Source organism: Rutidosis leptorrhynchoides, chromosome 5, assembly GCF_046630445.1.
Source record: "Rutidosis leptorrhynchoides isolate AG116_Rl617_1_P2 chromosome 5, CSIRO_AGI_Rlap_v1, whole genome shotgun sequence".
In the NCBI taxonomy this organism is placed as follows: domain Eukaryota; kingdom Viridiplantae; phylum Streptophyta; class Magnoliopsida; order Asterales; family Asteraceae; genus Rutidosis; species Rutidosis leptorrhynchoides.
Window position 1 is genome coordinate 203,424,640 of NC_092337.1, and position 25,316 is coordinate 203,449,955.

Consider the following 25,316-nt stretch of genomic DNA (forward strand, 5'->3'; position numbering starts at 1 on the left):
CACCGAAAGCTTTAATAAGTGATCGGGGTACTCATTTTTGTAATAATAAACTTGTGAAAGTTCTCAAAAGATATGGAGTAACTCATAAAATCTCAACTGCTTATCATCCACAAACAAGTGGACAAGTTGAAAATACCAACCGAGCTTTAAAACGTATTCTAGAGAATACCGTAGGATCAAATCCAAAGGAATGGTCCATGAAATTGGAGGATGCACTCTGGGCTTTTAGAACAGCCTACAAAACTCCAATTGGCACCACACCTTTTAAACTCGTTTATGGAAAAGAGTAAAAATTGAGCACAAAGCATTTTGGGCTTTGAAGACATGTAATCTTGATTTACATGAAGCTGGACGTCTACAGTTAAGTCAACTAAATGAATTAGAAGAATTAAGACATGAAGCATACGAAAATTTGTTAATCTATAAGGAAAGAACGAAGAAATGGCATGATAAAAGAATCAGAAGTTCAAAAGAATTCAAGGAAAGAGATAGAGTTCTTTTTTCAATTCACGATTCAAGCTATTTCCTGGAAAATTGAAATCAAGATGGTCTGGACCATTTATAGTCAAAAGAGTTTTCCCATATGGAACAATAGAGTTGATATATTCAAATGGGATTGAATTTAAAGTTAATGGTCATAGAGTTAAACATTATATAGATAATCCAATAGAAGTTGAAGATGAAGTTAATCACAATTTCGACACCACTGCTAACTAAATGTGGGAATATTCGAATCTTTTAAGGGTAATATGAATTTCTGTTAGAGTTAGATATTCTGTTTTCGTGTAGTTTTTGAAAATGAAATATGCATGGTCTTTCCCTAGCAGACCCTAAAGAACTAGTCTTCTCCCTCCATTCTAAATTTTTATTTCTTTTAGGTTTTACGAGATGAAGAATTCCTTTGATCTGAACTATGGTCTACTACTACACGCTATGATTACTAAACGTAATAATAACACCTTCCCGAGTGAACTGGTATCATTCATAAGAGGAAAAATGGACGAAGTGAGGAAAGAACTCAGGAAGAATCATCATAAGACACATTTAGGTAAAGGAAAATCAAAATCCGCAATAAAAAGAAGAGCACGACACCTTGAAAGATGTCATAAATGCGGAAAATGGTCACACGAAGGTAAATGTTCGAACAATCAAACATATTCAAATACCGAGTTCGTTACTTTATGCAGAGAAGGACCGTTCATATGTTTAGAAGAAAAGTTATTGGAGAATCGAGGTTACGCTTATGTAGCTATGGAAAACCAAATCACACGACTCTCCTATGATTCGGCTAAAGCAGGTCTCTGAGAATTCTATCTCACAAGTAAGTATGTACAGTTTTAACCTTTTGATAATAAACGCTGAATCGTTCGCTATAAAGTATTAAATTGATATTCAATAAAATTAGGTATGCGAAACCGAAATTATTGATATCATACAAAAATTTAATGCATCACTGCGAAATTTACCGTTTATTCATAAGGTATAAATATCTTTAATCAATCAATCCAAAATATTTCAAAAATTCGTCAGGAGTAAAACTAGGTAAAATAGCCGAAATTACTTTACCCAAAAGAGGGCCGTATATTTTAGATAATATTTGATTGATTAAAGTGGGATAAAAGATCAAAAAGATTTTTAATTTTAATTTTTACCTTATTTTTAAATTAATATTAAATTATTATTGTAAATTTTTAAAACCAATATATTTAAGTTTTTAAATATTTTAAAAATTAATATTTTCAATATAAGTTTGTAAAATTAATGTATAAAAATATTAATCATATTTATATGAATTTTTAATTTTATGCATTTTAAATTTAAGTTTGGTGTGAATTTAAAAAAACAAAAAATTTACTTTATTTCATAAAGTTAAAAAATTTTGATATTTAAAATTCTTCGTAAGTTGAAAACTAGGTCATTGAACCGAAATTACTTTACCCAAGGGCGGGATAAGAAATTTTATTATCATTATTTTTAATTTTATCGATCTAAAGTATGCCAAAAACATTAAAAAATTTCAAAAATCTTAGCTTTTAAAACAACGCTTTAAAAAGACAATTTTTTAAAATTTTGTCGAGGGATGAACTAGATCAACGTACCAAACGCCCTCAATATAAAAGGAAACAAAATTTTAAATTTATTCCATTTTTTTTTTTACAAGTTAAAGGTTTTATTTAAAAAAAATATACTATACACCATGCGATCGCATGGGGTTTTGCCTTACATACCATGCGATCGCATGGCACGTAAAAAACTGGTCAGGAACAAAAGGCCATCGACTGGTTCTCTATCCACACAAAACACACACACATATACACGAAAATACTCTCAAATCCTCCCTAAAATTTGCCATTTTTCAACCAAATTTCACGAAATTCGTCACAATAATCCGCTATAATCATGTCTTTTCTCAGATGGGGAAGCAGAAAGGTAAAAATTTCACCCCTAAACTCATAAATTTCCTAATTTTTGTGATAATTACAAATATTTTTCCTAATTTAATTTTGATAATTATTAGTCTAATTAGAGTTAAATTGTTAGTATATTAAGTATGTATAACCTAGATTGATGCTATTTAACATGATTTGAAGCCTTAAACTTCAAAAATTTTAGAAATCTATGGTTTGTGTTCTTGAGCAATTTGTGGCTTTTTGACATAAACAAGTTATGGCCGATTTTTGTTATGAATTATTGCTAAATTAAGTAGTGTAACATGTTTTGGTAGCTAAATGATCCAAACTTTGATCCTAAACATGATTTTTGAACATCAAAGTGGACTTTTTAAGTCTAAAATTCATGAACTTGATTATTTTGATGTAATTGCCATTTGAAACTTGTTTAATTGCTTGTAATGATTATTTTGACATGTTATTTGAGTTGAATGCTTATGAACTTTGTATACATTTTCATATATGCTTATTTGAAAAATTGTAGAATTAATAAAAATATGAAAATGAGTATAAGTTTAATATGGATTAAACATGTTATTGTAATTGTTTTAATTTGTTATTTTGCTAACACTAATGCATATTTGGATGCACAAAAATTTTGTGTTTAATGTGTTTTGCAGAGAAATACCGATACTGATGGTGCATCATCATCGTCTAGGCAACCTGATCCGGAACCACAGCCAGAGATGCAATATCACGAACCGGAGCAACAACAGGAACAACAACAACAACATTATGATCAACACGTGCCATACTATGAACCAAAACCACAATTTTTTATTGCCTACGTAGTATTTCCCGTTCACCATGTAATAGAACACTCGAGAATTCATGAAGAGGAGTTACACCCCAATCTAAGGTTTGATAGAAGTTGGAGAGATTACCCGACGTACCAAAGTAACAAATTTAAGCTTTGGACCAAAAATGTAGAGGTACCAAGGGTAATAGATCGGGAGCCTTTGGTAAGGGTCCACCTAGCTAACTCAGTTAGGCAGCATCTAATCCAAAGGTATGGGAGCTCTTCTTTTACTGATTGGGAACGTTTATTTACCACTCGTAGGAATGTATATAAGGAGTGGTGTGTTGAGCTAATGAGTACTATAGCTTTAAATAAGGATGTAGATAGGTTAGACGATAAGAGTTTTCTTAGGTTTTTACTTGGAGGTAGGATGTACAGGATGTCTATGATAGACATGGCTAGAGCTTTACAGATTTACACCCCCACTGAATTATTATCACCTGATTGTACAGCTTTAATTATCACGGTGAGAGGGTAGATAGAAATTTTGACGCTAACGCCGTATGGAGGCGTATGTCAAATTTTAATGTGTTTACATGGGCAGGAAGACACTACTATTTAGATATTAACAAAGCAGAGCTTCGTATAATACATAGATTTTTAGCTAACTCGATTACACACAGAGGTAAAAACAAGGAGAAAATGACTCTAAACGATTTATTTTACCTTAAGTGCATTCGAGACACTAGAGGCTTTGTTAATATTCCCTACTGTGTTGGGTATTATTTGTCCAAAGTTGTGGAAGGTATACAGGATGGGGGAATAATAGGAGGAGGTATTTTTGTTACTCTCATTGGAGAGTACTTACGTGTAGATAGGGAACACGGGGGTCCAATGATGGTAGTTGAGGAACAAGCCGAGAGCATAGGCTTGCAGGTTTATTAGGGTGCAAAGGTACTAAAACGGAGGCATAATATGCCAATACCATATCATGGCACCCATCCATAGGTAGAGAGGAGTTCGGATGAGGAGATGGAGGAAGCAGATGACATCAGGGATGTCATTAGGGATAGTTTTACTGACGTTTTTCAGCGTATAGATGAGGTGGAAATGAGTAATGAGGATAGGCATCGTCAATATGAGCAGTGGCAAGCCGCGAATGCGTATTAGACTTCCAAGCGACACCAACACAATAGCTGGCAAGTTCATCAGCACCAAATCATGAGCCAGCTATTATATCAGGTACCAAATTACTACATCCCGACTCGACCTGCTTACTATCCACCACATCAGCCCGACATGCGACCACCCTTTGACCTGTACGACCCCAATCAAGCCTACCAGAACACCTATCACCAACCATGGAACCCAAGCGATGATATGAACTGGAACCCCTATCCAAATCAATAGTGTTCCATTAGTGATTTCTTATCTTTTATTATTTTTATCTATTTATGTTAAACATTTAATATTTTGATACTTTTATGTAATGTTTAATATTTTTATTATTGTATACTAATATTTCATTTTTGTAATTTGAAAGTGGGATATTAAGTCCCATTTCAAAATTACCATGCATGTTTATATTTGTATTGTATGTATTTTATCTCATGTACACAACAGGGTAAACCAGCGCATTTTCAAAGACTGGCATTAAATTCAGCAAAAGCAACTAATTTTGACGACAAGATGCAAAATAAATGTGATATAACAACTGCAGGAATGAACAAATGATGTGCACCATTTATCATTCAAAACAAACAACAATATGTTTGGAAACTTTGGTAAAATTTAATCATTTTTCTACGCTAATCACCCTCAATAATTTAAATTGCTACTGATTTCTTGCAAATGAGGGCATTGCAAGATCTTAAGTGTGGGAAGGGATTAAATTCTTTTAGTTTTTAAATAGTACAAGACTTATATACTTGGTTTAATAGCCGCCGTTAAACTTTACTAGTACCGCAGTAGTTGTATTAGAATCTAGTGCTCTCTGATAATAAAGAACAGCCTTAGTCTTATATACTGACTACCCACTTCTAGTAAAAATTTTAAATTTTTTTAACTAAATGGACTCAAAATCATGTTTATACATATTTATGAACGATAAAACTAGGTGTTAACACCGAAATTATTGTTACCTTAGAAAGGACATAAATTGAGAAACAACTCAAAATGCTTGAATTCATTTAAAATGGAATAGAGGAGAATAAAAAGGCAAAGAAAGAAAAATAAAAGCCAAGTGTGGGAAAAATTTACCAAGTTATTTAGAACATATATTACATATTTTTGTACAAATAATTGAAAATACTTTTGTTTTGGACAATATTAATCAGTTTTACCCAGTTTATTGTAATAGAATTTATAAGGAAGTATAGTCTTCCGAAAAAAAGACACGCGCTTCTTGATTTAGGTCAGGAAGTTGTCGTCCAGACCAGTTGTAGAGACTACGAAAACCTTGAACAGTTTTCTCAAAAATTAGCTGGAAATTCACGGACCTTAGCATCAAACAGGGTCGCCAAGTGGTCAGACTTATCCTAACGATGAGAGGATCTGTCTCGTACAATGGGGGGCACCGTGCAAATTAGCTTATAAGACTAATGAATCAGATCACCAGAAAGAATAATCTCCTTAAAAGATCAAAAATCAGCTTTTAAGCCTGATATTACTCAATCCTTGAGATTGACCTTAAAGATTGAGAATTACAAACTCATGGAAATCGATGATATCTAAACTCGAGCTTGAACGAGAAAATATTTTGATCAAAATTACAAACCGATTTGTTTTCTAAAAACCCATTTTTAATGCGTTCATTACCATTGAACGTAAAATCCTAAGAATTCACTGGAATTCATTAGGTCACCTGAACCAAATCGGGTGTCAACTGTAAGAACGGTGGTTGCATAGCATGGTCAAAGACAGGACCTTGTGCCAGACCGAAAAATTATAGGGTGATCTTTACTATTGCTCCTACAAAGGATAATGATTGCATCCGACATGATATAGACCATAATCAAAAGCGTGTCACGGGACATTGCCTTAACAGTTGCTTGTTCAACGCTTTCCTTTACAACTGGATGGTAGTTTACCGAAAGGTAATATAGGGAGCAAGTATACTGGATATGTTGCTTTCCTAATATAAGGGTAGCAAGTGGGTGACACAAAATTGCAAGTTTTAAGCTAAAATTTTCAAATCTGAAACCCACAAAACCCACAAAAACATTTTGCAAACACCGGTGAAGGACTATTCTGGAAAACTAATCTAAAGTAAAAGCTAGATTGAATTTTCAAAAGATCAAATGTTTTCATAAAGATCCAATTTCCTAAAGGATCTAAATTTTTATAGTCATATGGGACTGTAAACCACATCGTTACTATCATTGTTCATACCGCCGTATTAAAATCACTGATGTACAAAGTGTGAAGAATAAAGAAGTGATTCTAGTAAAGTTATATTCAAGTTCTATATTGCTTGAGGACAAGCAACGCTCAAGTGTGGGAATATTTGACAATGCTAAAAACGAACACATATTTCATAGCATTATCCTTCAAGAAAGACAAGCTTTTAGTTGCTATTGTTCTATTTACAAATGATATTTGTTTAAATAATAAAATGTGAAGACAAAAGACAGATTCGACGATTTTAAGACGCAAACGACCAAAAAGCTCAAAAGTACAAAATACAATCCAAGTGGTTCAATTTATTGATGAGAAACGTCTCAAAATTACAAGAGTACATGCCACAAAACGCAAAGTACAAGAAATTAAATAGTACGCAAGGACGTTCGAAAATCCGGAACCGGGACATGAACCAACTATCAACGCGCGACGCAACGGAGCTAAAATTACAAGTCAACTATATACACGAATATAATATAATATAATATATAAATAATTCTATAAATTATTTATATATTATATTTATATTAGAAACCGTCGGCAAATAAAAAAACAAAAGTACCTGAGCTGTAAAAGGGGGCCATGCGATCGCATGGCCAGGAAGGCAAAATCTATGCGATCGCATGAAGTACTGTAGCAGTCCAAGCCCTATAAATTGGAACGTTTTCTGCCGAGTAATACACACCTTCATCATACTTCAATCTCACTCTCTCAATATATAAATATTTATATTTTAATTTTTAATTTTAATTTTAAGTTAATAATAATAAGGTTATAGTGGCGAATGTTTTAAGTTTGTAAGTCGAAATTCTGTCCGTATAACACTACGCGATTAATACTCATTGTAAGTTATGTTCAACCTTTTTAAATTAATGTCTCGTAGCTAAGTTATTATTATGCTTATTTAAGACGAAGTAATCATGATGTTGGACTAAATATTAAAGATGGGGTTATTGGGTTTTGGACCATAATTGAGGTTTGGACAAAAGACCGACACTTGTGGAAATTGGACTATGGGCTATTAATGGGCTTTATATTTGTTTAACTGAATGATATTTCGTTAATTTAATATAGAGATTTACAATTTGAGGTAATTATAAATAACCACATACACTCAATTGGATACGATGGGCAGGATATTTATAAATACTAATAATCGTTCATTTAACCGGACACGGGAATGGATTAATAGTCAATGGACTCATTAAAATAGGGGTGGATCACATACAAGGACACTTGGTGTAATTGTTAATAAAGTATTAAAACCTTGAATTACACACAGTCGATAACCTGGTGTAATCATTAATAATGTATTAAACCTTATTACAGTTTAAGTCTCCAATTAGTTGGAATATTTGACTTCGGGTATAAGGATAATTTGACGAGGACACTCGCACTTTATATTTATGAATGATGGACTGTTATGGACAAAAACCAGATGGGCATATCGAATAATCCAGGACAAAGGACAATTAACCCATGGTTATAAATTAAAATCAACACGTCAAACATCATGATTACGGAAGTTTAAATAAGCATAATTCCTTTATTTTATATCTCATCGCACCTTTAATTATCGTAATTTTATTTATCGTCATTTTATTTATCGCACTTTAAATTATCGCACTTTTATTATCGTTATTTACTTTACGCTTTAAATTAAGTTGTATTTATATTTAATATTTTACATTAGGTTTTAATTGTGACTTAAGACATAAAATCGACAAACCGGTCACTAAACGGTAAAACCCCCTTTATAATAATAATACTACTACTTATATATATATATATATATATATATATATATATATTTATACAAATATAGTTTAAAATATATATATGTATATATATATATAGCGTTAGACTCAGCTAGCTTCCTGTGGAACGAACCGGACTTACTAAAAACTACACTACTTTACGATTAGGTACACTGCCTATAGTGTTGTAGCAAGGTTTAGGTATATTCACTCTATAAATAAATAAATAACTTGTGTAAAATTGTATCGTATTTAATAGTATTTCGTAGTAAAATATAATCTAATTCGTATACTATCCTGCACACATCAATAATTGTCTTTCTTAGACACCACTAAATGCTTATGAATAAGTTTGATAGAGAGCAGTATTGCCTGATACCAGTTCCCCTTCAGCGGAGCCAAAAACTAGTATCCTCCCGTGATATGGCCGAAATGGACGGTTTTTTTATTCGCGCGGTGTCGTCAGGCCACGGCTCGCCAGGATCAGCCACTCGTGGGAGGAAGGTACTATTTTAAATTTATATTTAGTGGGGCCTAAATCTTACTACTCCTTATAAGTAAGGGAAGTATGACCTAGAGTCGTATTTTTGAGATATCAGTAGAATCGAACCTATATTTAAGCCTAAGATAGTTAGGTAGTAGTGAATATTTATTTTTAGATTTTCTAATTTATAAGACAGATAAAGTAAATGCGATAAAATTCGTAATTCAGATAAGGTTAAAGTGAGTGCATACTATGACTTCATCAGTTATTCTACCGAGATTATGGAATGCTGGCTCATGAATAGGCAGGGGCCCTGTATTCATTACACTAGACCTAAACGCCCCTATCATAAGACATGTCACTGGGTACTGTGTTAGGCTTGAACATTCTGAATAGACAGCAACGTCCCTTACCCCCGACGCCCGTGCAGTCTGACTACAGGCATACACGTTCAGACGGCTCATCCAATTGAGCGACTCGGTTAGGTGACGTATTAACATTCCAAAAAAATGGTCTAAACTTTCTTAAGCATAATAGAATACATGGTTTACCATATCCGAGCGACTCGGTTGGGTGACGTATTAACATTCAATGATTTCGTTAATGATTGGTATGTGACAACCCGGAAATTTCTGACCAAATTTAAACTTTATCTTCATATGATTTAATATTTTCGACACGATAAGCAAAGGCTGTAATGTTGAAATCTCAAAAACTTTGAACTATGTTCATGTATTCATTTACCTTTCGACTGTTCTCGACGATTCACGAACAATTATGTGTAAATAGATATGTATGAATATATACATATGTGTGATTATTAAATTGAGAAATATTAATGAAACATTAAACGGTTTGATTAATATGAAAATAAGTTACGAAATCTATTATATGAATTGAGAACGTTAACAAGGTATTAGATGAATAATACTTTACATGAACGTAATTATTTCAAGATATTTTTCAACGGAATTAAAAGATAATATCAAATGATTTATTTATCAGATACATTGTATGATTATGAGTCTCTGTTGAAAGGTCCACTTTGATTTAGAAAACCTTTCCTTTTTAATGGTATTCGAAATGATTGGTAAAGTGATTTACAAATAAGAACAAAAGTGTCAATTAACGGTAACTGGACAAAAGTTAGTAGAGATTCATGTTTAATTTTCAATGCATGCTTTACAATAACTTTTTCGTGACTCTTGATAAGTTAATTATTTAACTTTCATAAAATTAATAGTAAGAACATGAAATGTAAATGGATGTCGACAAGGTAAGCAAATGGATATGTTGATTTAAAAAGATTTCATACGTTTAATTGTCCATTGGATTTAACCCTGCGATTTACGAATAAACTGTAAGTAAAAACTAGAAATCCATTGTGACTTATATATTATATAATTTTACTTTATGAAGTGAAAATGTTTTATGATATAACAATTTCTATTATTTAAACCTTTTAATAAAATGATATTGAATATAAGTAGTTTTGGAAAAACTAAACCTTATAGTATTATTTGATTTAGTTTCAAACGTACGAAAACATTTTTATTCTTTCGATATAATAGAATTTGATTATAAAATATTTTTATGGATTTTCAATGATATGAAAATAAAAATAAAGATAAAATAAAGATTTCTAATGGGCACCAAAAGACTATAACATTTCATCTCAAGATCGCAAGTTAAAATGATGGAAATCACTAAGCATGTGCACTTTCACAAGAAAAATCATAACTAAATCATACTGACTCGAAAAAGGGTGATTCCGGTGTCCAGACGTCCGTAACTCAAAAATCTACAACTTTCATGAAGACACCATACGCGGATCGCGTACCTATCTACGTGAAACGCGTAATGTTGTGTCGACATATTTTTGTGGCGGCTCACTATTTAACATGTTTTTTATTTATTTTAATATTATATTATATTATTATATTATTTATATACCTATATATATATATGATCGATCATAATTGTTTTCTAACTACCTAACTCTCACACTCTCTCTATAATTATATTTATTATTATTATTAGTATTATTATTATTATTATTAGTATTATTATACATAAAATACTACGACGATGTCATGAGCGAGTTATTTCAAAACGGGTTTTTCGAGCGGGGTAGAGCTAAGAAAATTATGGGTTATAGCTATGGAGGTTATGGGTATTGCTTGGGGGTTATGATCATGAGTCAAAGGCCAACCTAGTGTTTATCATCTCCGTCGTGTTTACGTACCTTTCCAGCAATATTGAATCTCAATATTGATACGTGAGTACTCATAAATTAACTTTTATATATTAATAGTATATCCCTGACTAGTGCTCGAGTATATAGGATTATGCATGCTTGTACTTTTGATATTTCCATTAGATAGGTTATGTTAAATTCTGAATTAGTTACATATGCGGTTGAGATAAGGTATAAGATATGCATGTCGTTGGAAAGCTAGCGAAAAATTAAGAACTTTTCATTTAGATATCGAACGGTTTCGATGAACGGATTAGAAGTTATAGTGAATTGAAGTTTGTATTATTATTAAAAAAATGATTATTATTATCGTCGTTATTATCGTCGTTCTAGTTTTTATCTAATTATTAATATTACTATTATTATTATTATTATTATCATTATCAATAAAAAGTATTATCATTAAAAATTATTATTTTATTATTATTACTATCGTTATTATCGTTAAAGTTATAATTAGTATTATTATTATTATCATCATTAAAATAGTTATTAGTATTATCATCATAATATTTATTATCACTAATATTATTATAATTAAAACTAATATTAGTAACACCTAATTATTATGATTACTATTATTATCATTATTATGAATGCGATATAAAAGAGAACTAAAAGCTATTGAACAAATCGATCAGGAAATAATGAGTATGGGTATCATGATGAAATTAAAATATTGTAAGATATTGATTTAAGAGAAAAAATATCGATTTCATTATTTTTATCATTATTATTATTTCTAAAAATATCATTTATATTAAAACTATCTTTTTTTACTAAAATATCATGAAATATCATTACTATTATCATTTTAGTATTATTATGATAAAGTAGAGTTATTATCTTATTATTAATATAGTTAATATTAAAAAGTATTGTTATTACTAATATTATCATGATTAGAATTATCAATTTTATTATAATAATTAGTAAATATAAACATTGTTATTATTATAATAATACTTATTATTATTACAAAATAATACTACTTTTACTTATTATTATTATTATCAATATTATTTTATCAAATAGATATGTGATACAAAGATATTTTGACCACACGTAATATAATTACATTAATAATACATACATCTATAATTTTATGATATTAAGTGAATTTTATAAATTTTATTACTTAAGACATAAAAGTATATTTTTATAATATATAAACTTTAATATAATTTTTATTTATTAACAAATGATTTATATTATTTACTTTAATAAAATTTAATAAATATTTAAATATATAAAATGACTATATTTAAGTTATATAATAATCATGTATAGATTTTGGAAATCATTTTGGATCAAGTTGACTTTTGCATGTTAGTCTCGAGCATTAGGATTGTGATACACTACAGTTTGACCTAAATTGCTAGACAGATATTGACCATCATATAAATATATATACTTAATATAGGTTCGTGAATCCGAGGCCAACCTTGCACTTGTTCAATGACGTCATATGTATTTTCACTACGAAACACAGTATTGTGAGTTTTCATTTGCCTGTTTACCCTTTATATTTTTGGGCTGAGAATACATGCGCAATTTTTATAAATGTTTTACGAAATAGACACAAGTAATCGAAACTACATTATATGGTTGAATTATCGAAATCGAATATGCCCCTTTTTATTAAGTCTAGTAATCTAAGAATTAGGGAACAGACACCCTAATTGACGCGAATCCTAAAGATAGATCTATCGGGCACAACAAGCCCCATCCAAAGTACCGGATGTTTTAGTACTTCGAAATTTATATCATGTCTGATGGAGGATCCCGGAATGATGGGGATATTCTTATATGCATTTTGTGAATGTCGGTTACCAGGTGTTCAATCCATATGAATGATTTTTATCTCTATGTATGGGATGTTTATTTATGAGAAATGGAAATGAAAATCTTGTGGTCTATAAAAATGATGAAAATGAATATTGATGATAAACTAATGAACTCACCAACCTTTTGGTTGATACTTTAAAGCATGTTTATTCTCAGGTATTAAAGAAATCTTCCGCTGTGCATTAGCTCATTTTAGAGATCTTACTGGAGCCATTCATGGCATATTTTGAAAGATGTTGCATTCGAGTCATTGAGTTCATCAAGATTATCATTAAGTCAATTATAGTTGGATATTGGATATTATGAAATGTTATGCATGCCTGTCAATTTTCGATGTAAAGAAAGTTTGTCTTTTAAAAACGAATGCAATGTTTGTAAAGTGTATCATATAGAGGTCAAATACCTCGCGATGTAATCAACTATTGTGAATCGTTTATAATGTATATAAATGGGTCCTTTCATGGTAAAAGATTGTTAGGCTCTTAAAAAGAGTTCAACCATTAAGAACACCATGGCCAAGTCAAGCTGACTTTCATGAACACGTTCGGTTATCCTAACTGTCCAATCCTTTATGTGTCTAAACAAACCGTTCCTTAATTAACTAAGAATCCCTCAAGTGGGGTGCGATGCTTGAGACCGCGTTATGGTGCAGTGTACTGGTCAACAATAACCGGGTTCCATGGCCTTACTTAGCAGAGGTACAGCTTATAACAACCGATGTGCTTCAGCGTGCACGTACGAAGTTTATATACTTGGTGACTACACTAGCATGGTCTAGGACCGACAATGTACTAAGGGTCTAGTCAGATGTTTCACTATGAAAGAGTCCTCAGTCGGAATCTAAAGCTCGATAGACTTACTACAACCTGTGTGCCTCGGTCGATCTTACGTTGTATCCAATAGACTTCTCTTACCAAGGGGTGACACAGATAGTGTACTCTGAATCGGGGTTCGCGACTTCCCAATAACAGAGCCTATAACTACATTCTATTAGTTGGAAAAGCGATTGAGTTTAAAGCATAATCGGAAAGCATTTCAACAGCATACACAGACCATAATATTAATTTGGCATTATAACTGCTTACATCATAGCATACACTAAAGATAACTACTCGCTAATCATGGCAACAATATCGTAAAACATTATATAAGATAAAGGATAGAAGTACCAGTAGATTAAACGAGTTCCGAATACAAAAGTGACAACTTCAAAACTCCATACCAATCCTAATACAATCTTCAGCATTCTTCTTCGGGTACTAGGTTTCCCGCACGGAGTCGAAGGCCTTGAGAGTATGACTAATATTGTACAAGAGAAAGAAAGAAGTGAATTAAAGTGTGTGTTGGAATGAATGACAAAGACCCTTTAAATAGACTAGGATTTTGCCAAAATATGGCTGGCAGGCTGTATGGCAGGCCGTATGGTGGCCCGTATTTGGCAGCCCGTTTGACTGGCAGCCCGTTTCTTGGGGGCATTTGCTGGGCCATGTGGCAGGCCGTACCCTATACTGGCAGGCCGTATCTGATGCTGGTCAGCCTTGATTCCCTGGATCGTAACTTGATTTCTTGTCTTTCACCGTTTTCGCTCTAGAATCTTCGTTTTAGCTCCGATTCTCTTTATTCTTTTTGCACCGCCTTCGTAATTACTTGTTCTTCAATTCTAACTGACGAAGTGGGTATTTTGCTGACAAAGTTCAAATCTTTCTTGTTTTTGGGCCTTAATACCGGGTGAAAACGTGACTTTTTAGCCGATATCAAAGTATCATGAAAACCAGTCAAAAAAACAATAAAATTCTTTTCCACTTAAGCGCTCGGTCATTTGATCAATATACGGGAGAGGTAAATGATCCTTTCTCGTGGCATCGTTGAGACGTCGATAATCTATACACACCCACCATCCCGTGATGGTTTGGGTCAGGACAAGCTCGTTTTGGTCATTTAAGATCACTGTGGTTCCACCCTTTTAGGTACCACTTGGATGGGACTCGCCCATGGTGAATCGAATATTGGGTAAATAAGGCCCGCAATCAGTGGTTTAATAACCTCCTTTTTCACAACATCTTTCATATTAGGGTTAAGTCTCCTTTGTCTTTGGATAACCAGTTTAAAGTTCTCCTCCATGAGGATCTTGTGAGTATAATATGATGGATTGATCCCTGGGATGTCCGTAGTCTTCCATGCTATTGCTTTATGGTGAGACTTAAGAAGTGAAACAAGCTTTGAATTTTGGTCAACGGTGAGTCTCAAAGAGATAATCACCGGAAGTTGGCTTGCTTCCTTAAGATAAGCATATTCAAGATGCTCGGGGAGCTCTTTGAGCTCAAGAGTAGTCTCACATTCAAATTCACCTTCATCAACATTAACATTCATAAATTCCCTAAAGTCGACCTCTAAATCCACAATGTCATTATTATAAATTTGGTTGAACCCCGTGGTATCAACCCCTAAAAGCTTTTCAAGCTCCTCATCTACACAAAAGTTAATGTGGTCAAGTGCATAACACTTATCATCATCGGTATTGCTTGGTTGCTTCATAGCTTCCTGGAATGTTTATGGTAACACGCTCTTCACCAACTCCAATGTTGAGTTGATTGCGTTGCACCAAGATGATGGTGTCGGCGGTTGCAAGAAATGGTCTTCCAAAGATGGACTTGAAGGTCATGCTTCGTCTCCATGATAACAAAGTCAACCGGGAACACCAAGGTGTCAATGCTAACCAAGATGTCCTCGGCGATACCAATAGCGGTGTCAAATGAATGGTTGGCCAATCTTATCCTAATTCGAGTTGGTTTAAGAGACCCAAGACCAAGTCTCTCGTAAAGTGAATGGGGCATTAGGTTAATGCTTGCACCCAAATCGGCAAGTGCATTGAATACATCCGATTCATCGAACATACAAGGGAAAACAAATTTTCCCGGATCACCCAACTTTTTAGGGATCCTTGGCCTTGATGCAAGTATCTTATTACACTCCTCTTCAATAAAGAAAGATATTTCGTCATGATACTTACCCCTTTGAGATATTAACTCCTTGATGAACCGACCGTAGTTGGGCATTCCTTTGAGCACATCGGTAATTGGAAAGTTGACCGACACATTTTTCATCATATCTTGAAACTTTTTATATTAAGCCGCCAACTTGTCCTTCCTTAAAGCTTTCAGATATGCTCCGGCCTTGTAACCTTTAAAGGTTCCTTACCCTTATTTTTACCCTTCTCATCATTACCCTTAGCATCCCTAACCTTATCATCATTACCATTAACCCCGGTTGATTCGAACTTTTCTTTCCCCTTCTCCTTGCTAACCCTGATTTCCACCTCAATGAATCTTGGTAGTGGTTCTTGGGTGATAAAGGGTTGTGGATGGGGATCTTCAATTCCTTGAGTGGTTAGACCGCTTTGAGTGGTTATGGCATTGACATTTTCATTTCGACTTGGGTAGCTAGGGTTTTGGTTGGTGATTTCAATAGGAATCACTCTTGTGTGGTTGTTGTAATTGTTGATTGGGTAGACTTGTGTGTTAGATGGCAAGGTGCTTTGAGGTCTTTCTGCAACTTGATTAGGAAGTCTTCCAACGGTGCTCTATAGGTTTTGAAATGAGGCTTGTTGATGTTTCAATTGTTGCTTCAAGAACTCATTCTCCTTTAACAAAATGCCTCGGTGGTTTTCGCTTTCTTGATATAATTTTGCATGATTTCTTCTAGGTTCTTTGAAGGTTGGGATTGTTGAGTGTTTTGTTGAGGTTGTTGATTGTAACCTTGGTTATTTTGTTGTTGGGAATAATCTTGGTTGTTTTGATAACTTTGATTTTCTTGGTTGGTATAAGGTTCGTTGTTATAGGATTGTTGGTTTTGAGATTGGATATTGTTACGGTTTTGGTAATAGTTGGAGTTGTAACCTTGGTTTCAGTTTTGGTTGGTAAATCCATGTGGTGGATTGGTTTGGTTGTTGAACGATACTTATCTTTGGTTAGGGTTGTGAAAGCCTTGGTTCGATTGATAAGAATTGTTGCCTTGGTTTGATGTTCCACCCCGTTGATAGTTTTGATTACTCACATAGTTAACATGAGCATCCGAATTCATGGAAATGTCATCCAAATCAACAAGGTTGCATTTATTAATTTATGGACAATTCTTGGTGAGATGTGGTCCTTCGCACTTTTGACAACCTACTTGCATTGCAACTATCGATTATTGTAGCTTTTTCAACTTTTTTCCATACATTTGAAATTGATTATTTAGGCTTGCAAGAGTGACTTGACCATTGTCACTCACCACTTGGGCTTTAGTTTTCCTTGGTAAGTCTCGTGGTGAAGGGTTCCATTCGTAAGTGTTGATCGACATATCCTCTAACATGGTTTCGGCCGCATTGGGTGATTTATACATAACCCCCCCCCCCCCCCCCCCCCCGAAGATGCATCAAGAGTTTGTCTTGTCAAAGCATTAGTGTAACGACCCGTCCAAATCCACCTGGACGAATACATCACATCTGGTCCCATTGCGAGGTACGGACCTCTATATGATACGTTTTACAAACATTGCATTCATTTTAAAAGATATCTCATTTCAAAATAACCAAATGATATAAGTTTTCCAATAATATGAATGACTAATCTGCCATTGACTTAATAAACGTCTTTTTGAACTTGACTACTTGAATGCAATGTCTTTTGAAATATGCCATGAACGACTCCAAGTAATATCTTTAAAATGAGCAAATGCATAACGGAAGATTTCTTTAATACCTGAGAATAAAAATGTTGAAAAGTGTCAACCAAAAGGTTGGTGAGTTAATAGGTTTATCATAAACAATAAAATTCAGTAATTTTGATAGACCACAAGATTTAAATACAGTACATCTATCTCGTGTACGAAACCATTTTTTATAAATTCTTGGCAGAGTAGGTTCGTATCCTTTTCTCCCCCGTAGGTTGCCTCGCGAGTTTTAATAATCGTACACATATCTGGTGTACAAAATAACATACACATAACCTGTGTATAAAATCATTCTCTCTATATATAACCTTTTCTTGGTAACCGACCTTAACATTTAATGTGCATAAATAATATCCCCAAAACAGAACCTCTCGTCTGTATAAATATATAAACCTTGAAGTACTAAACACCATGCCTACTAGCTCTACTGTCTAGTGAACATTCTGGGTAGGGGTGTTAAACCCAGTAGCTACCTTTGGGATTTGCGTCGATTAGGGGCCATTTCCCTAATTCTTAGGTTACCAAGCTATAATAATCAGGGGGAAATATTCGATATAATAACTTACAGAACTTCTGTCTGTATAATAATTCATTCGAGGAATGTTTTGCTTGTGTCTATCGTGTCAAACATTTATAAAAGCATTTAATGTATTTTCAGTCCCAAAAATATATATTGCAAAAGCATTTAGTAAAAAAGGAGCAAATGAACTCACAATACGATATTTTGTAGTAAAAATATGCATACGACGGAACTAAACAATGCAGGGTTGGCCTCGGATTCACGAACCTATATCATTTATATATATATATATATATATATATATATATATATATATATATATATATATATATATATATATATATATATATATATATATATATATATATATATATATATATATATATATATATATATATATATATATACATATACATATATATATATATATATATATATATATATACACACACACACACACACATATATATATATATATATATATATATATATACACATATAATTGTATTCGAACAAATTTATATATTATTATTAGTGATATAATTGTTATATTTAATAATTTATAGGTTTTATTAATTAATTAAGTATATTTATTTTATATATACTTTTAAAAATATTAATATAGTTATGTTATATGTATTAAATATATTTTAATATAATTAATATTTATTTTTTATAATATTAATAATAGGAATAGTATTAATAATAATGATACTTATAATAATAATGATAATACTAATAATAATGTTAATATTGATAATAAAAATGATAATAATACTAAAATATATAAATATTTTAATTATGATTGTAATAATAATAAGATAAAAAGATTGTATTACTTTTACAATAAAAATACTAATTTTGATAAAAATTCTTAATAATAATAATAATTATTAATAATACTTGTTAATAAATATATTAATGTTAATAATAGTAATAATAATAATAATAATGATAATAATAATTATAAAAATGATAGTAATAATAATATTAATGATAATAATAATAAAATGTATTATTTTTATAATAATTATAATAATAATAATATTAAAAATGATAATAATAATAATAATAATAATAATAATAATAATAATAATAATAACAATAATAATAATAATAATAATAATAATAATAATAATAATAATAATAATAATAATAATAATAATAATAATAATAATAATAATAATAAATTTTAGAATACAACCTTTGAAGAAACAAGCTTCTAAAAATAAAACGCCACTACCCAGACTCAAACACGCGACCTCTTGATTAAACACAAACACCCCTAAACCATGAAACTGCTTGTTACTTTTCTGATTCATTTAGGATTTTAAATCCTTTTAACCCAAAATTACGACCCATTCATATGTTCAAGCCCAAAAGCAACTAGCCCAAGATAAAGGATATGCCCATGAGATAATTAACTAAGCCCAATTAGCAAAACCCAATTAATAAAATCCCATTTAGTGTCTGCAACATTTCGACTTCACTATTCCAGCTTCATTTTCATTTTGCTACTTCTTGATATCTCATCATCATCATAATCCTTTTTATCCTATCGTTATTATTATATGTTCATAATTATAATCATCATCTTGCATCATTTCGATATAGCTACAGTAGAAGTGACTCGTTTAGTGATGGTGGCTTCAACAGAATAACAGGAATAGGATCTGTTGCTGCAACAATAGGTAACGGTAATGGTGTTGGTGGTTTTTGAAGTGAATTGATGGTGTTAATGAGTAATAATAGCCAAATAGAAGTGCAGTTGCAAATTGGTCGTATTTGGTTGTCTGTTGGATGTGGGTTTCGTTCGTGACAGAAATTCTGATGCAACAGAAACATTTATGGCATGCAAAATAACAGTTAACAAGAATGGTTATGGTGGTGGTCTGTTTGGGTTTTGGCCAAAACAGTCAACAAAAAGACGCAGTAGTTGAAGTTATCGATTAACAGGAATTAAATAAGTGTGTCGTGAAGCTGTTTCTCGGACAGACAGAAACAAGTAATAAAAAATAATAATAAAAGATGATTGTGGTGTGGGTGTGAAGGTGGCGGATGGTTGTATAATTGAGTGATTGTTTAAGTGGGTTTGTGGGTGGTCTACTATGGTGGTTTAGGTGTCGATGATGGTGGTTGCAATGGTAGGTTGAACGAAAACTGGAAATTTCTGTGGGGTTGGTTTGTGATAGTAATCTAGTTTAAGTGGGTTTGGTATAAGGTGATGATGAATGATAGTAGTTATCAAACGAGTGGCTGTTTTGGGTTAGAAGTGGTGATTGTATGGTGATAGCCGATGGGGATGGTGAAAGTGGTTGTTTATAGTGTTGAGCTTATGAAGGAAACAAGAAATAAAAAACACAGAATTAATAACATAAATCATAGCATGAAATTACAAGTGGGTTTCGATGGACATGATGATGGTTTGATTAAAGGTGAAGGTTGTGGTGATAGTTATGGTGAGGTGGTGGAAGAAGAGTGTGTCGTGGTGGTATAAGGTGATCAAAGAAGAGAGGATGGTGGTGTGAGGTGTTGAGGTGTGGTTTAACTAGTGATCGTTGATATCGATTAAACTCAGAAGAAGATGGGTGTTTGATGCATAAGGTTTAAGGTGGTGATTAGAAACAAAAGAAAAAAAAAATATACAGAAAGAAAGTGTGGTTTCAAGTGGCTTGTGAGGATGAATACTTATATCATATATTTATATTACTCCGTAAGATATTAAGATAGTGGTGAGAAGATCACAAGACCAACACTAACCCAATATTTAATTAAAAGGAAACAGTAAAGCAGTCACACTCTTGTAATTACTCTACCGACAGTTAGATATTTTTAATTCGCGGAGTGTTATATTGTGCCTGCTGTTAATTAGTAGCTGATAAAAGTCTTCAGAAAAATCTCAAATTTTTATATTAAATATATTTAGTTATTCTGGTCATTAAGTATTTGAAACCTGATCAAAAAGGTGTGTCTAATATTTATTTTCAGTTCCAAATAATATGTACGGAGTATTATAATTTAATCTAAAAAGATAAAAATATTTCTATCAAACCTAAAATTTCGGAATCTATTTACGGACTAACTTTTATTTTAAATCTTCTTAAACTCGTATTAGATCTATATGAACATTAACGAGATGTCAACCGAGTGTTACTAACGTTTACTAATTAAGCTTGAAATCATTTATTTTCCATATACTATATGTATATATAAATACATTTTAATATCAGGTTTTATTATATAACTAAATATATATATATTTTCAAATAAATATATTTACAATTAACATTCATGTATATATACATATATATATATATATGTATATATTTACAAATAGTTATTCGTGAATCGTCGAGAACAGTCGAAGGTCAATTGAATATATGAAACAGTTCAAAATTTTTGAGACTCAACCTAACAGACTTTTCTTATCGTGTCAAAATATTAAATCGTATCGAGAGTTTGATTTAAAATTAGTCAAAATTTTCTGGGTCATCACAATTAGTACCCTGATAGAACGTGTTGATGTACTCTTTCTTAGTCAAACCATGCGGTGGACAAGCTCTTAGCATTTTCTTGAATCGTATCCATGCATCATACAAAGACCCATCATTCCGTTGAGTGAAGCCATTAATCTCCATTCTAAGGTGCTCCGCCTTTGATGGTGGGAAAAAGTGATTAATAAAAGCTTCAGTCAAATATTGAAAACTCCTAATAGAATCGGAAGGTAGGTTCCTTAACCACACCTTCGCATCACCTTGAAGAGTAAAGAGGAATGCCCTTAACTTGAAAGTGTCATCGGTAACATCCCTTGTTCTTGTAGATGTCACAAATATCGTTAAATTGTTGAATGTGTTCAAACGGATTTTCCTTTATCAACCCATGAAATAGCATATCCTTGATCATTGTGAAGAAGGTTCCCTCGATCTTCCAATTATCGGCCCCAATTGGTGGTTTTGTAATAGTGGGAGGCACCAAGGTAGGTCCAACCAACCTAGCGTTCCACATCGGAGTGTCATTTGGATCATCTTGTAGCTCTTCTTGATTAACCGGTAGACCATAACCAATCAGATTACCCTCTTCACCTCCGTCCATATCTACTAAACAAAATGGCAAAACCTTAAAATATTTCCTTAATACCCTTTCTTCTCTACGCTTGTAAACCCCGTGCACGTGTTTCTCCGGATCGAAAAATGGATGTGTAAACTCTTGATCCTTTTGGGATCTCCTTTTCATACACCAAAATACCTAGCCTTCAATCATAACACAAACACAAATGGTTTTCCAAACACAAAATAAAATATAAAAACAAGAAAAGTAACTTTTGTAAGGATAAATCCTTACAAAAGGATTGAACGATTAAAAGCTAGAAATAAAGATACAACTAACTAGCCGATACCCGACAGCGGTGCCAAGAAGTTTGATGAGCTTGCTTTGTTTCCTTTTATGCACATACTTTTACTCTCTTTTAGATTTATAATTGAATTAAACTTTGACTTGACTATGAAATAAACTCACGAGAAACTATGACTCGGTAGTTGTAATTAGCAAGTGTTCCGTTTAATGTTCGTCCCAAGAGAGCGGTAGTTGCTAGTTGAATATATGTAAACTCATAATCATCCTAGGTTGTGATTAATTGGGGGGAGGGGATTTGAAGTTAAGATATTAAGATGACTAATTAAACTAAGAACTAAAGTGATTAAGTAAATATCAATATTAAAAGCATGTGCACTCGTTTAATCCACTTGAAGCATTTGGGTTGTTCCTTGTTCACTTAAGGTCTAATTGTGTTCAAACTTTGGACTAGTATCCCTACTAGATGTTATTGTGATCAAATTAATACTAGCAAATTCCCATAAGCTTATACCAATCGATCTTAATTGAATCATGCAATTATCACAAGTACTTAGCCTAGGTTAAGTCGCCTAAAACCACTTGGTGATCAAAATCCCTTAAGAAAACCAACTTCACTATGTTAACTAAGGACCAATTGATTACCGACCCAAACTAGAACCCCAATCCCTTGAAAGCTCTAATTTGATTGTTTAGATCACCTAAGTGTTGAAGTACAAATTGCTTCACTAATCAAATCCCTTTGAATGCTACACAACCTATATAATCAAAGTCAAGTCCAAAACAATCATAACAAAGGATCTTTTGACTAATTCTAATGACAAATCACAATCATCAACTACAAATTCATCTAAACACAATCAATAATCATCAATATGAATAACCCATAGCATTCAAGCTTCATAAACAAGTGCACATAATAAAATGTAGCCAATCATGGATAGAACTAAATCAATACAAGCTATTAAAGTTAATCTAAACATGATTAAGCAATAAACAAGAGTAAATTGTACCAAACTTATGAAATTACAAAAGTGACTAGATGAAGAAGATGAAGATGATGAAGAACAAGCATTAGATCTTGATTCAATCTTCAAATCCTTGTTGTAGAATGGAATGGATGATGGAAAATTGATGAAAACCTTAATGAAATAGCTAAGAAACCCTAAAATTGATCAGCCACCATGAACTGTTCTATTGAGTGAATGATATGGATGAAACTCTCATCTCTTCCTTTTTATACTCTTCAAAATCTTCCCAGAAAACGCAGGTAGAATGTCGCTCCACTTTATAGAACATCGTTCTTGAGCTTCAAAGGTGGAACACCGTTCTGGAAAACACAACGTTGTTCTTGAAAAAATGTGGAACGCCGTTCTTTCAAAGGAACGTCGTTCCTGAATCATGCTAGAATTTCCATCTTGTTCTGTTTCCATTTCTTTTGTAAATTTCCCAGGTAGAACGTCATTCTGGCCTTTAGAACGTCGTTCTTGGTGATGGAACAGCGATCCTTGATGATGGAACGTCGTTCTTGTTGCCAGGATGAGCACTTTACAGTTTTTTTGATCATTTTGCACACTTTGGTCAATTTTACACCAATTTTGCACTTAGAAATGAAAAAGCACTCAGAACGCGATTGAACCCAAGATCATAACCTTTTTGAGCACTTTGCAAACAAAAATCTAGTGAAACGAGGGATATATTGCGTGAGAAACATAGCGTAGATGAGCAATATCAATAATAAAACCACTGCTCCCTTTTGGTAACTAAATTCGACGCTTTGCGACTTAACAACACTGCAAAAATAAAACCGTCCGTTTTGGTCATATCAGTATTCTTGTTCTAAATGAAAGCGTTGATCTAGATAGAAGTAGGAATAAATGTTTTATTTTCAAGGCGGATTTTGCAAAAGCATTTGATAGTGTTAACTGGAAGTTTCTAATTGGTATGTTTAAACGTATGAGATTTGGGCAGAAATGGATCAAATGGATTGATGGTTGTCTTGTATCCGCATCGGTTTCTGTCCTTGTTAATGGCTCTCTTACAGAAGAATTTAAATTAGGAAAAGGCATTAGACAACGTGATCCCCTATCACCTTTTCTATTTATTATCGCAGGGGAGGGTTTAAATTTATTAATGAAGGAAGCTGTTGATATAGGATTAATCCGTGGTGCGAAAGTTGGCAAGGACAAGATCTTGTTATCACATTTACAATATGCCAAAGACATTTATCTTCATTGGGGACTGGTCCAAAAGGAACATCATTAACGTTATGAAACATCTTATGTGTTTCGAGGATGTTTCGGGTCTTAAGATAAACTTCATGAAAAGTAGTCTGTATGGTATTAATGTGTCTCAGCCCGAGATTGGGTCTATGGCAAATCATTTCGGCTGCAAAGGTGATAATTTTCCTTTCTCTTATCTAGGGTTACCGGTAGGGGCCAATATGAATAAATCTGATGACTGGGGACAGTAATTAAGAAATTCCAAAAAAGACTCTCGGCATGGAAATCTAGAACGATGTCTTTCGGCAGACGTTTGATGCTTATTAAATTGATCCTAAATAGCTTACCGTTGTATTACTTCTCTACATTCCGTGCCTCATCGTGCATTATCAGTTTGCTTGATGGTTTGCGTCGTAATTTCTTTTGGGGCGGGGCGGGGCGGGGCGGGTTGAAATGTCCCGTTCTTATTGATTAAAAACGTTCCATATTAATTGATTTCGTTGCGAGGTTTTGACCTCTATATGAGACGTTTTTCAAAGACTGCATTCATTTTTAAAACAAACCATAACCTTTATTT

General features: G+C 32.7%; 2 protein-coding genes and 1 non-coding gene across 3 annotated transcripts; 2 read left to right on the forward strand and 1 right to left on the reverse strand.

Annotated features, from left to right (window-relative positions):
• Positions 1–15,501: 15,501 nt before the first annotated feature.
• On the reverse strand, positions 15,502–15,990 carry LOC139849235 (uncharacterized). Its single transcript, XM_071838895.1, has one exon. It carries the CDS (start codon positions 15,988–15,990, stop codon positions 15,502–15,504), a length of 489 nt encoding a protein of 162 aa, XP_071694996.1.
• A 5,717-nt stretch (positions 15,991–21,707) lies between these two features.
• LOC139851055 (small nucleolar RNA R71) lies at positions 21,708–21,813 on the forward strand. Its single transcript, XR_011760418.1, has one exon. It is a non-coding gene; the product is annotated as a small nucleolar RNA R71 (small nucleolar RNA).
• A 2,660-nt stretch (positions 21,814–24,473) lies between these two features.
• On the forward strand, positions 24,474–24,990 carry LOC139849236 (uncharacterized mitochondrial protein AtMg01250-like). Its single transcript, XM_071838896.1, has 2 exons — positions 24,474–24,761; positions 24,874–24,990. The coding sequence occupies exons 1-2, from the start codon at positions 24,474–24,476 to the stop codon at positions 24,988–24,990; spliced, it is 405 nt and encodes a 134-aa protein (XP_071694997.1).
• The last annotated feature ends 326 nt before the right edge of the window (positions 24,991–25,316 follow it).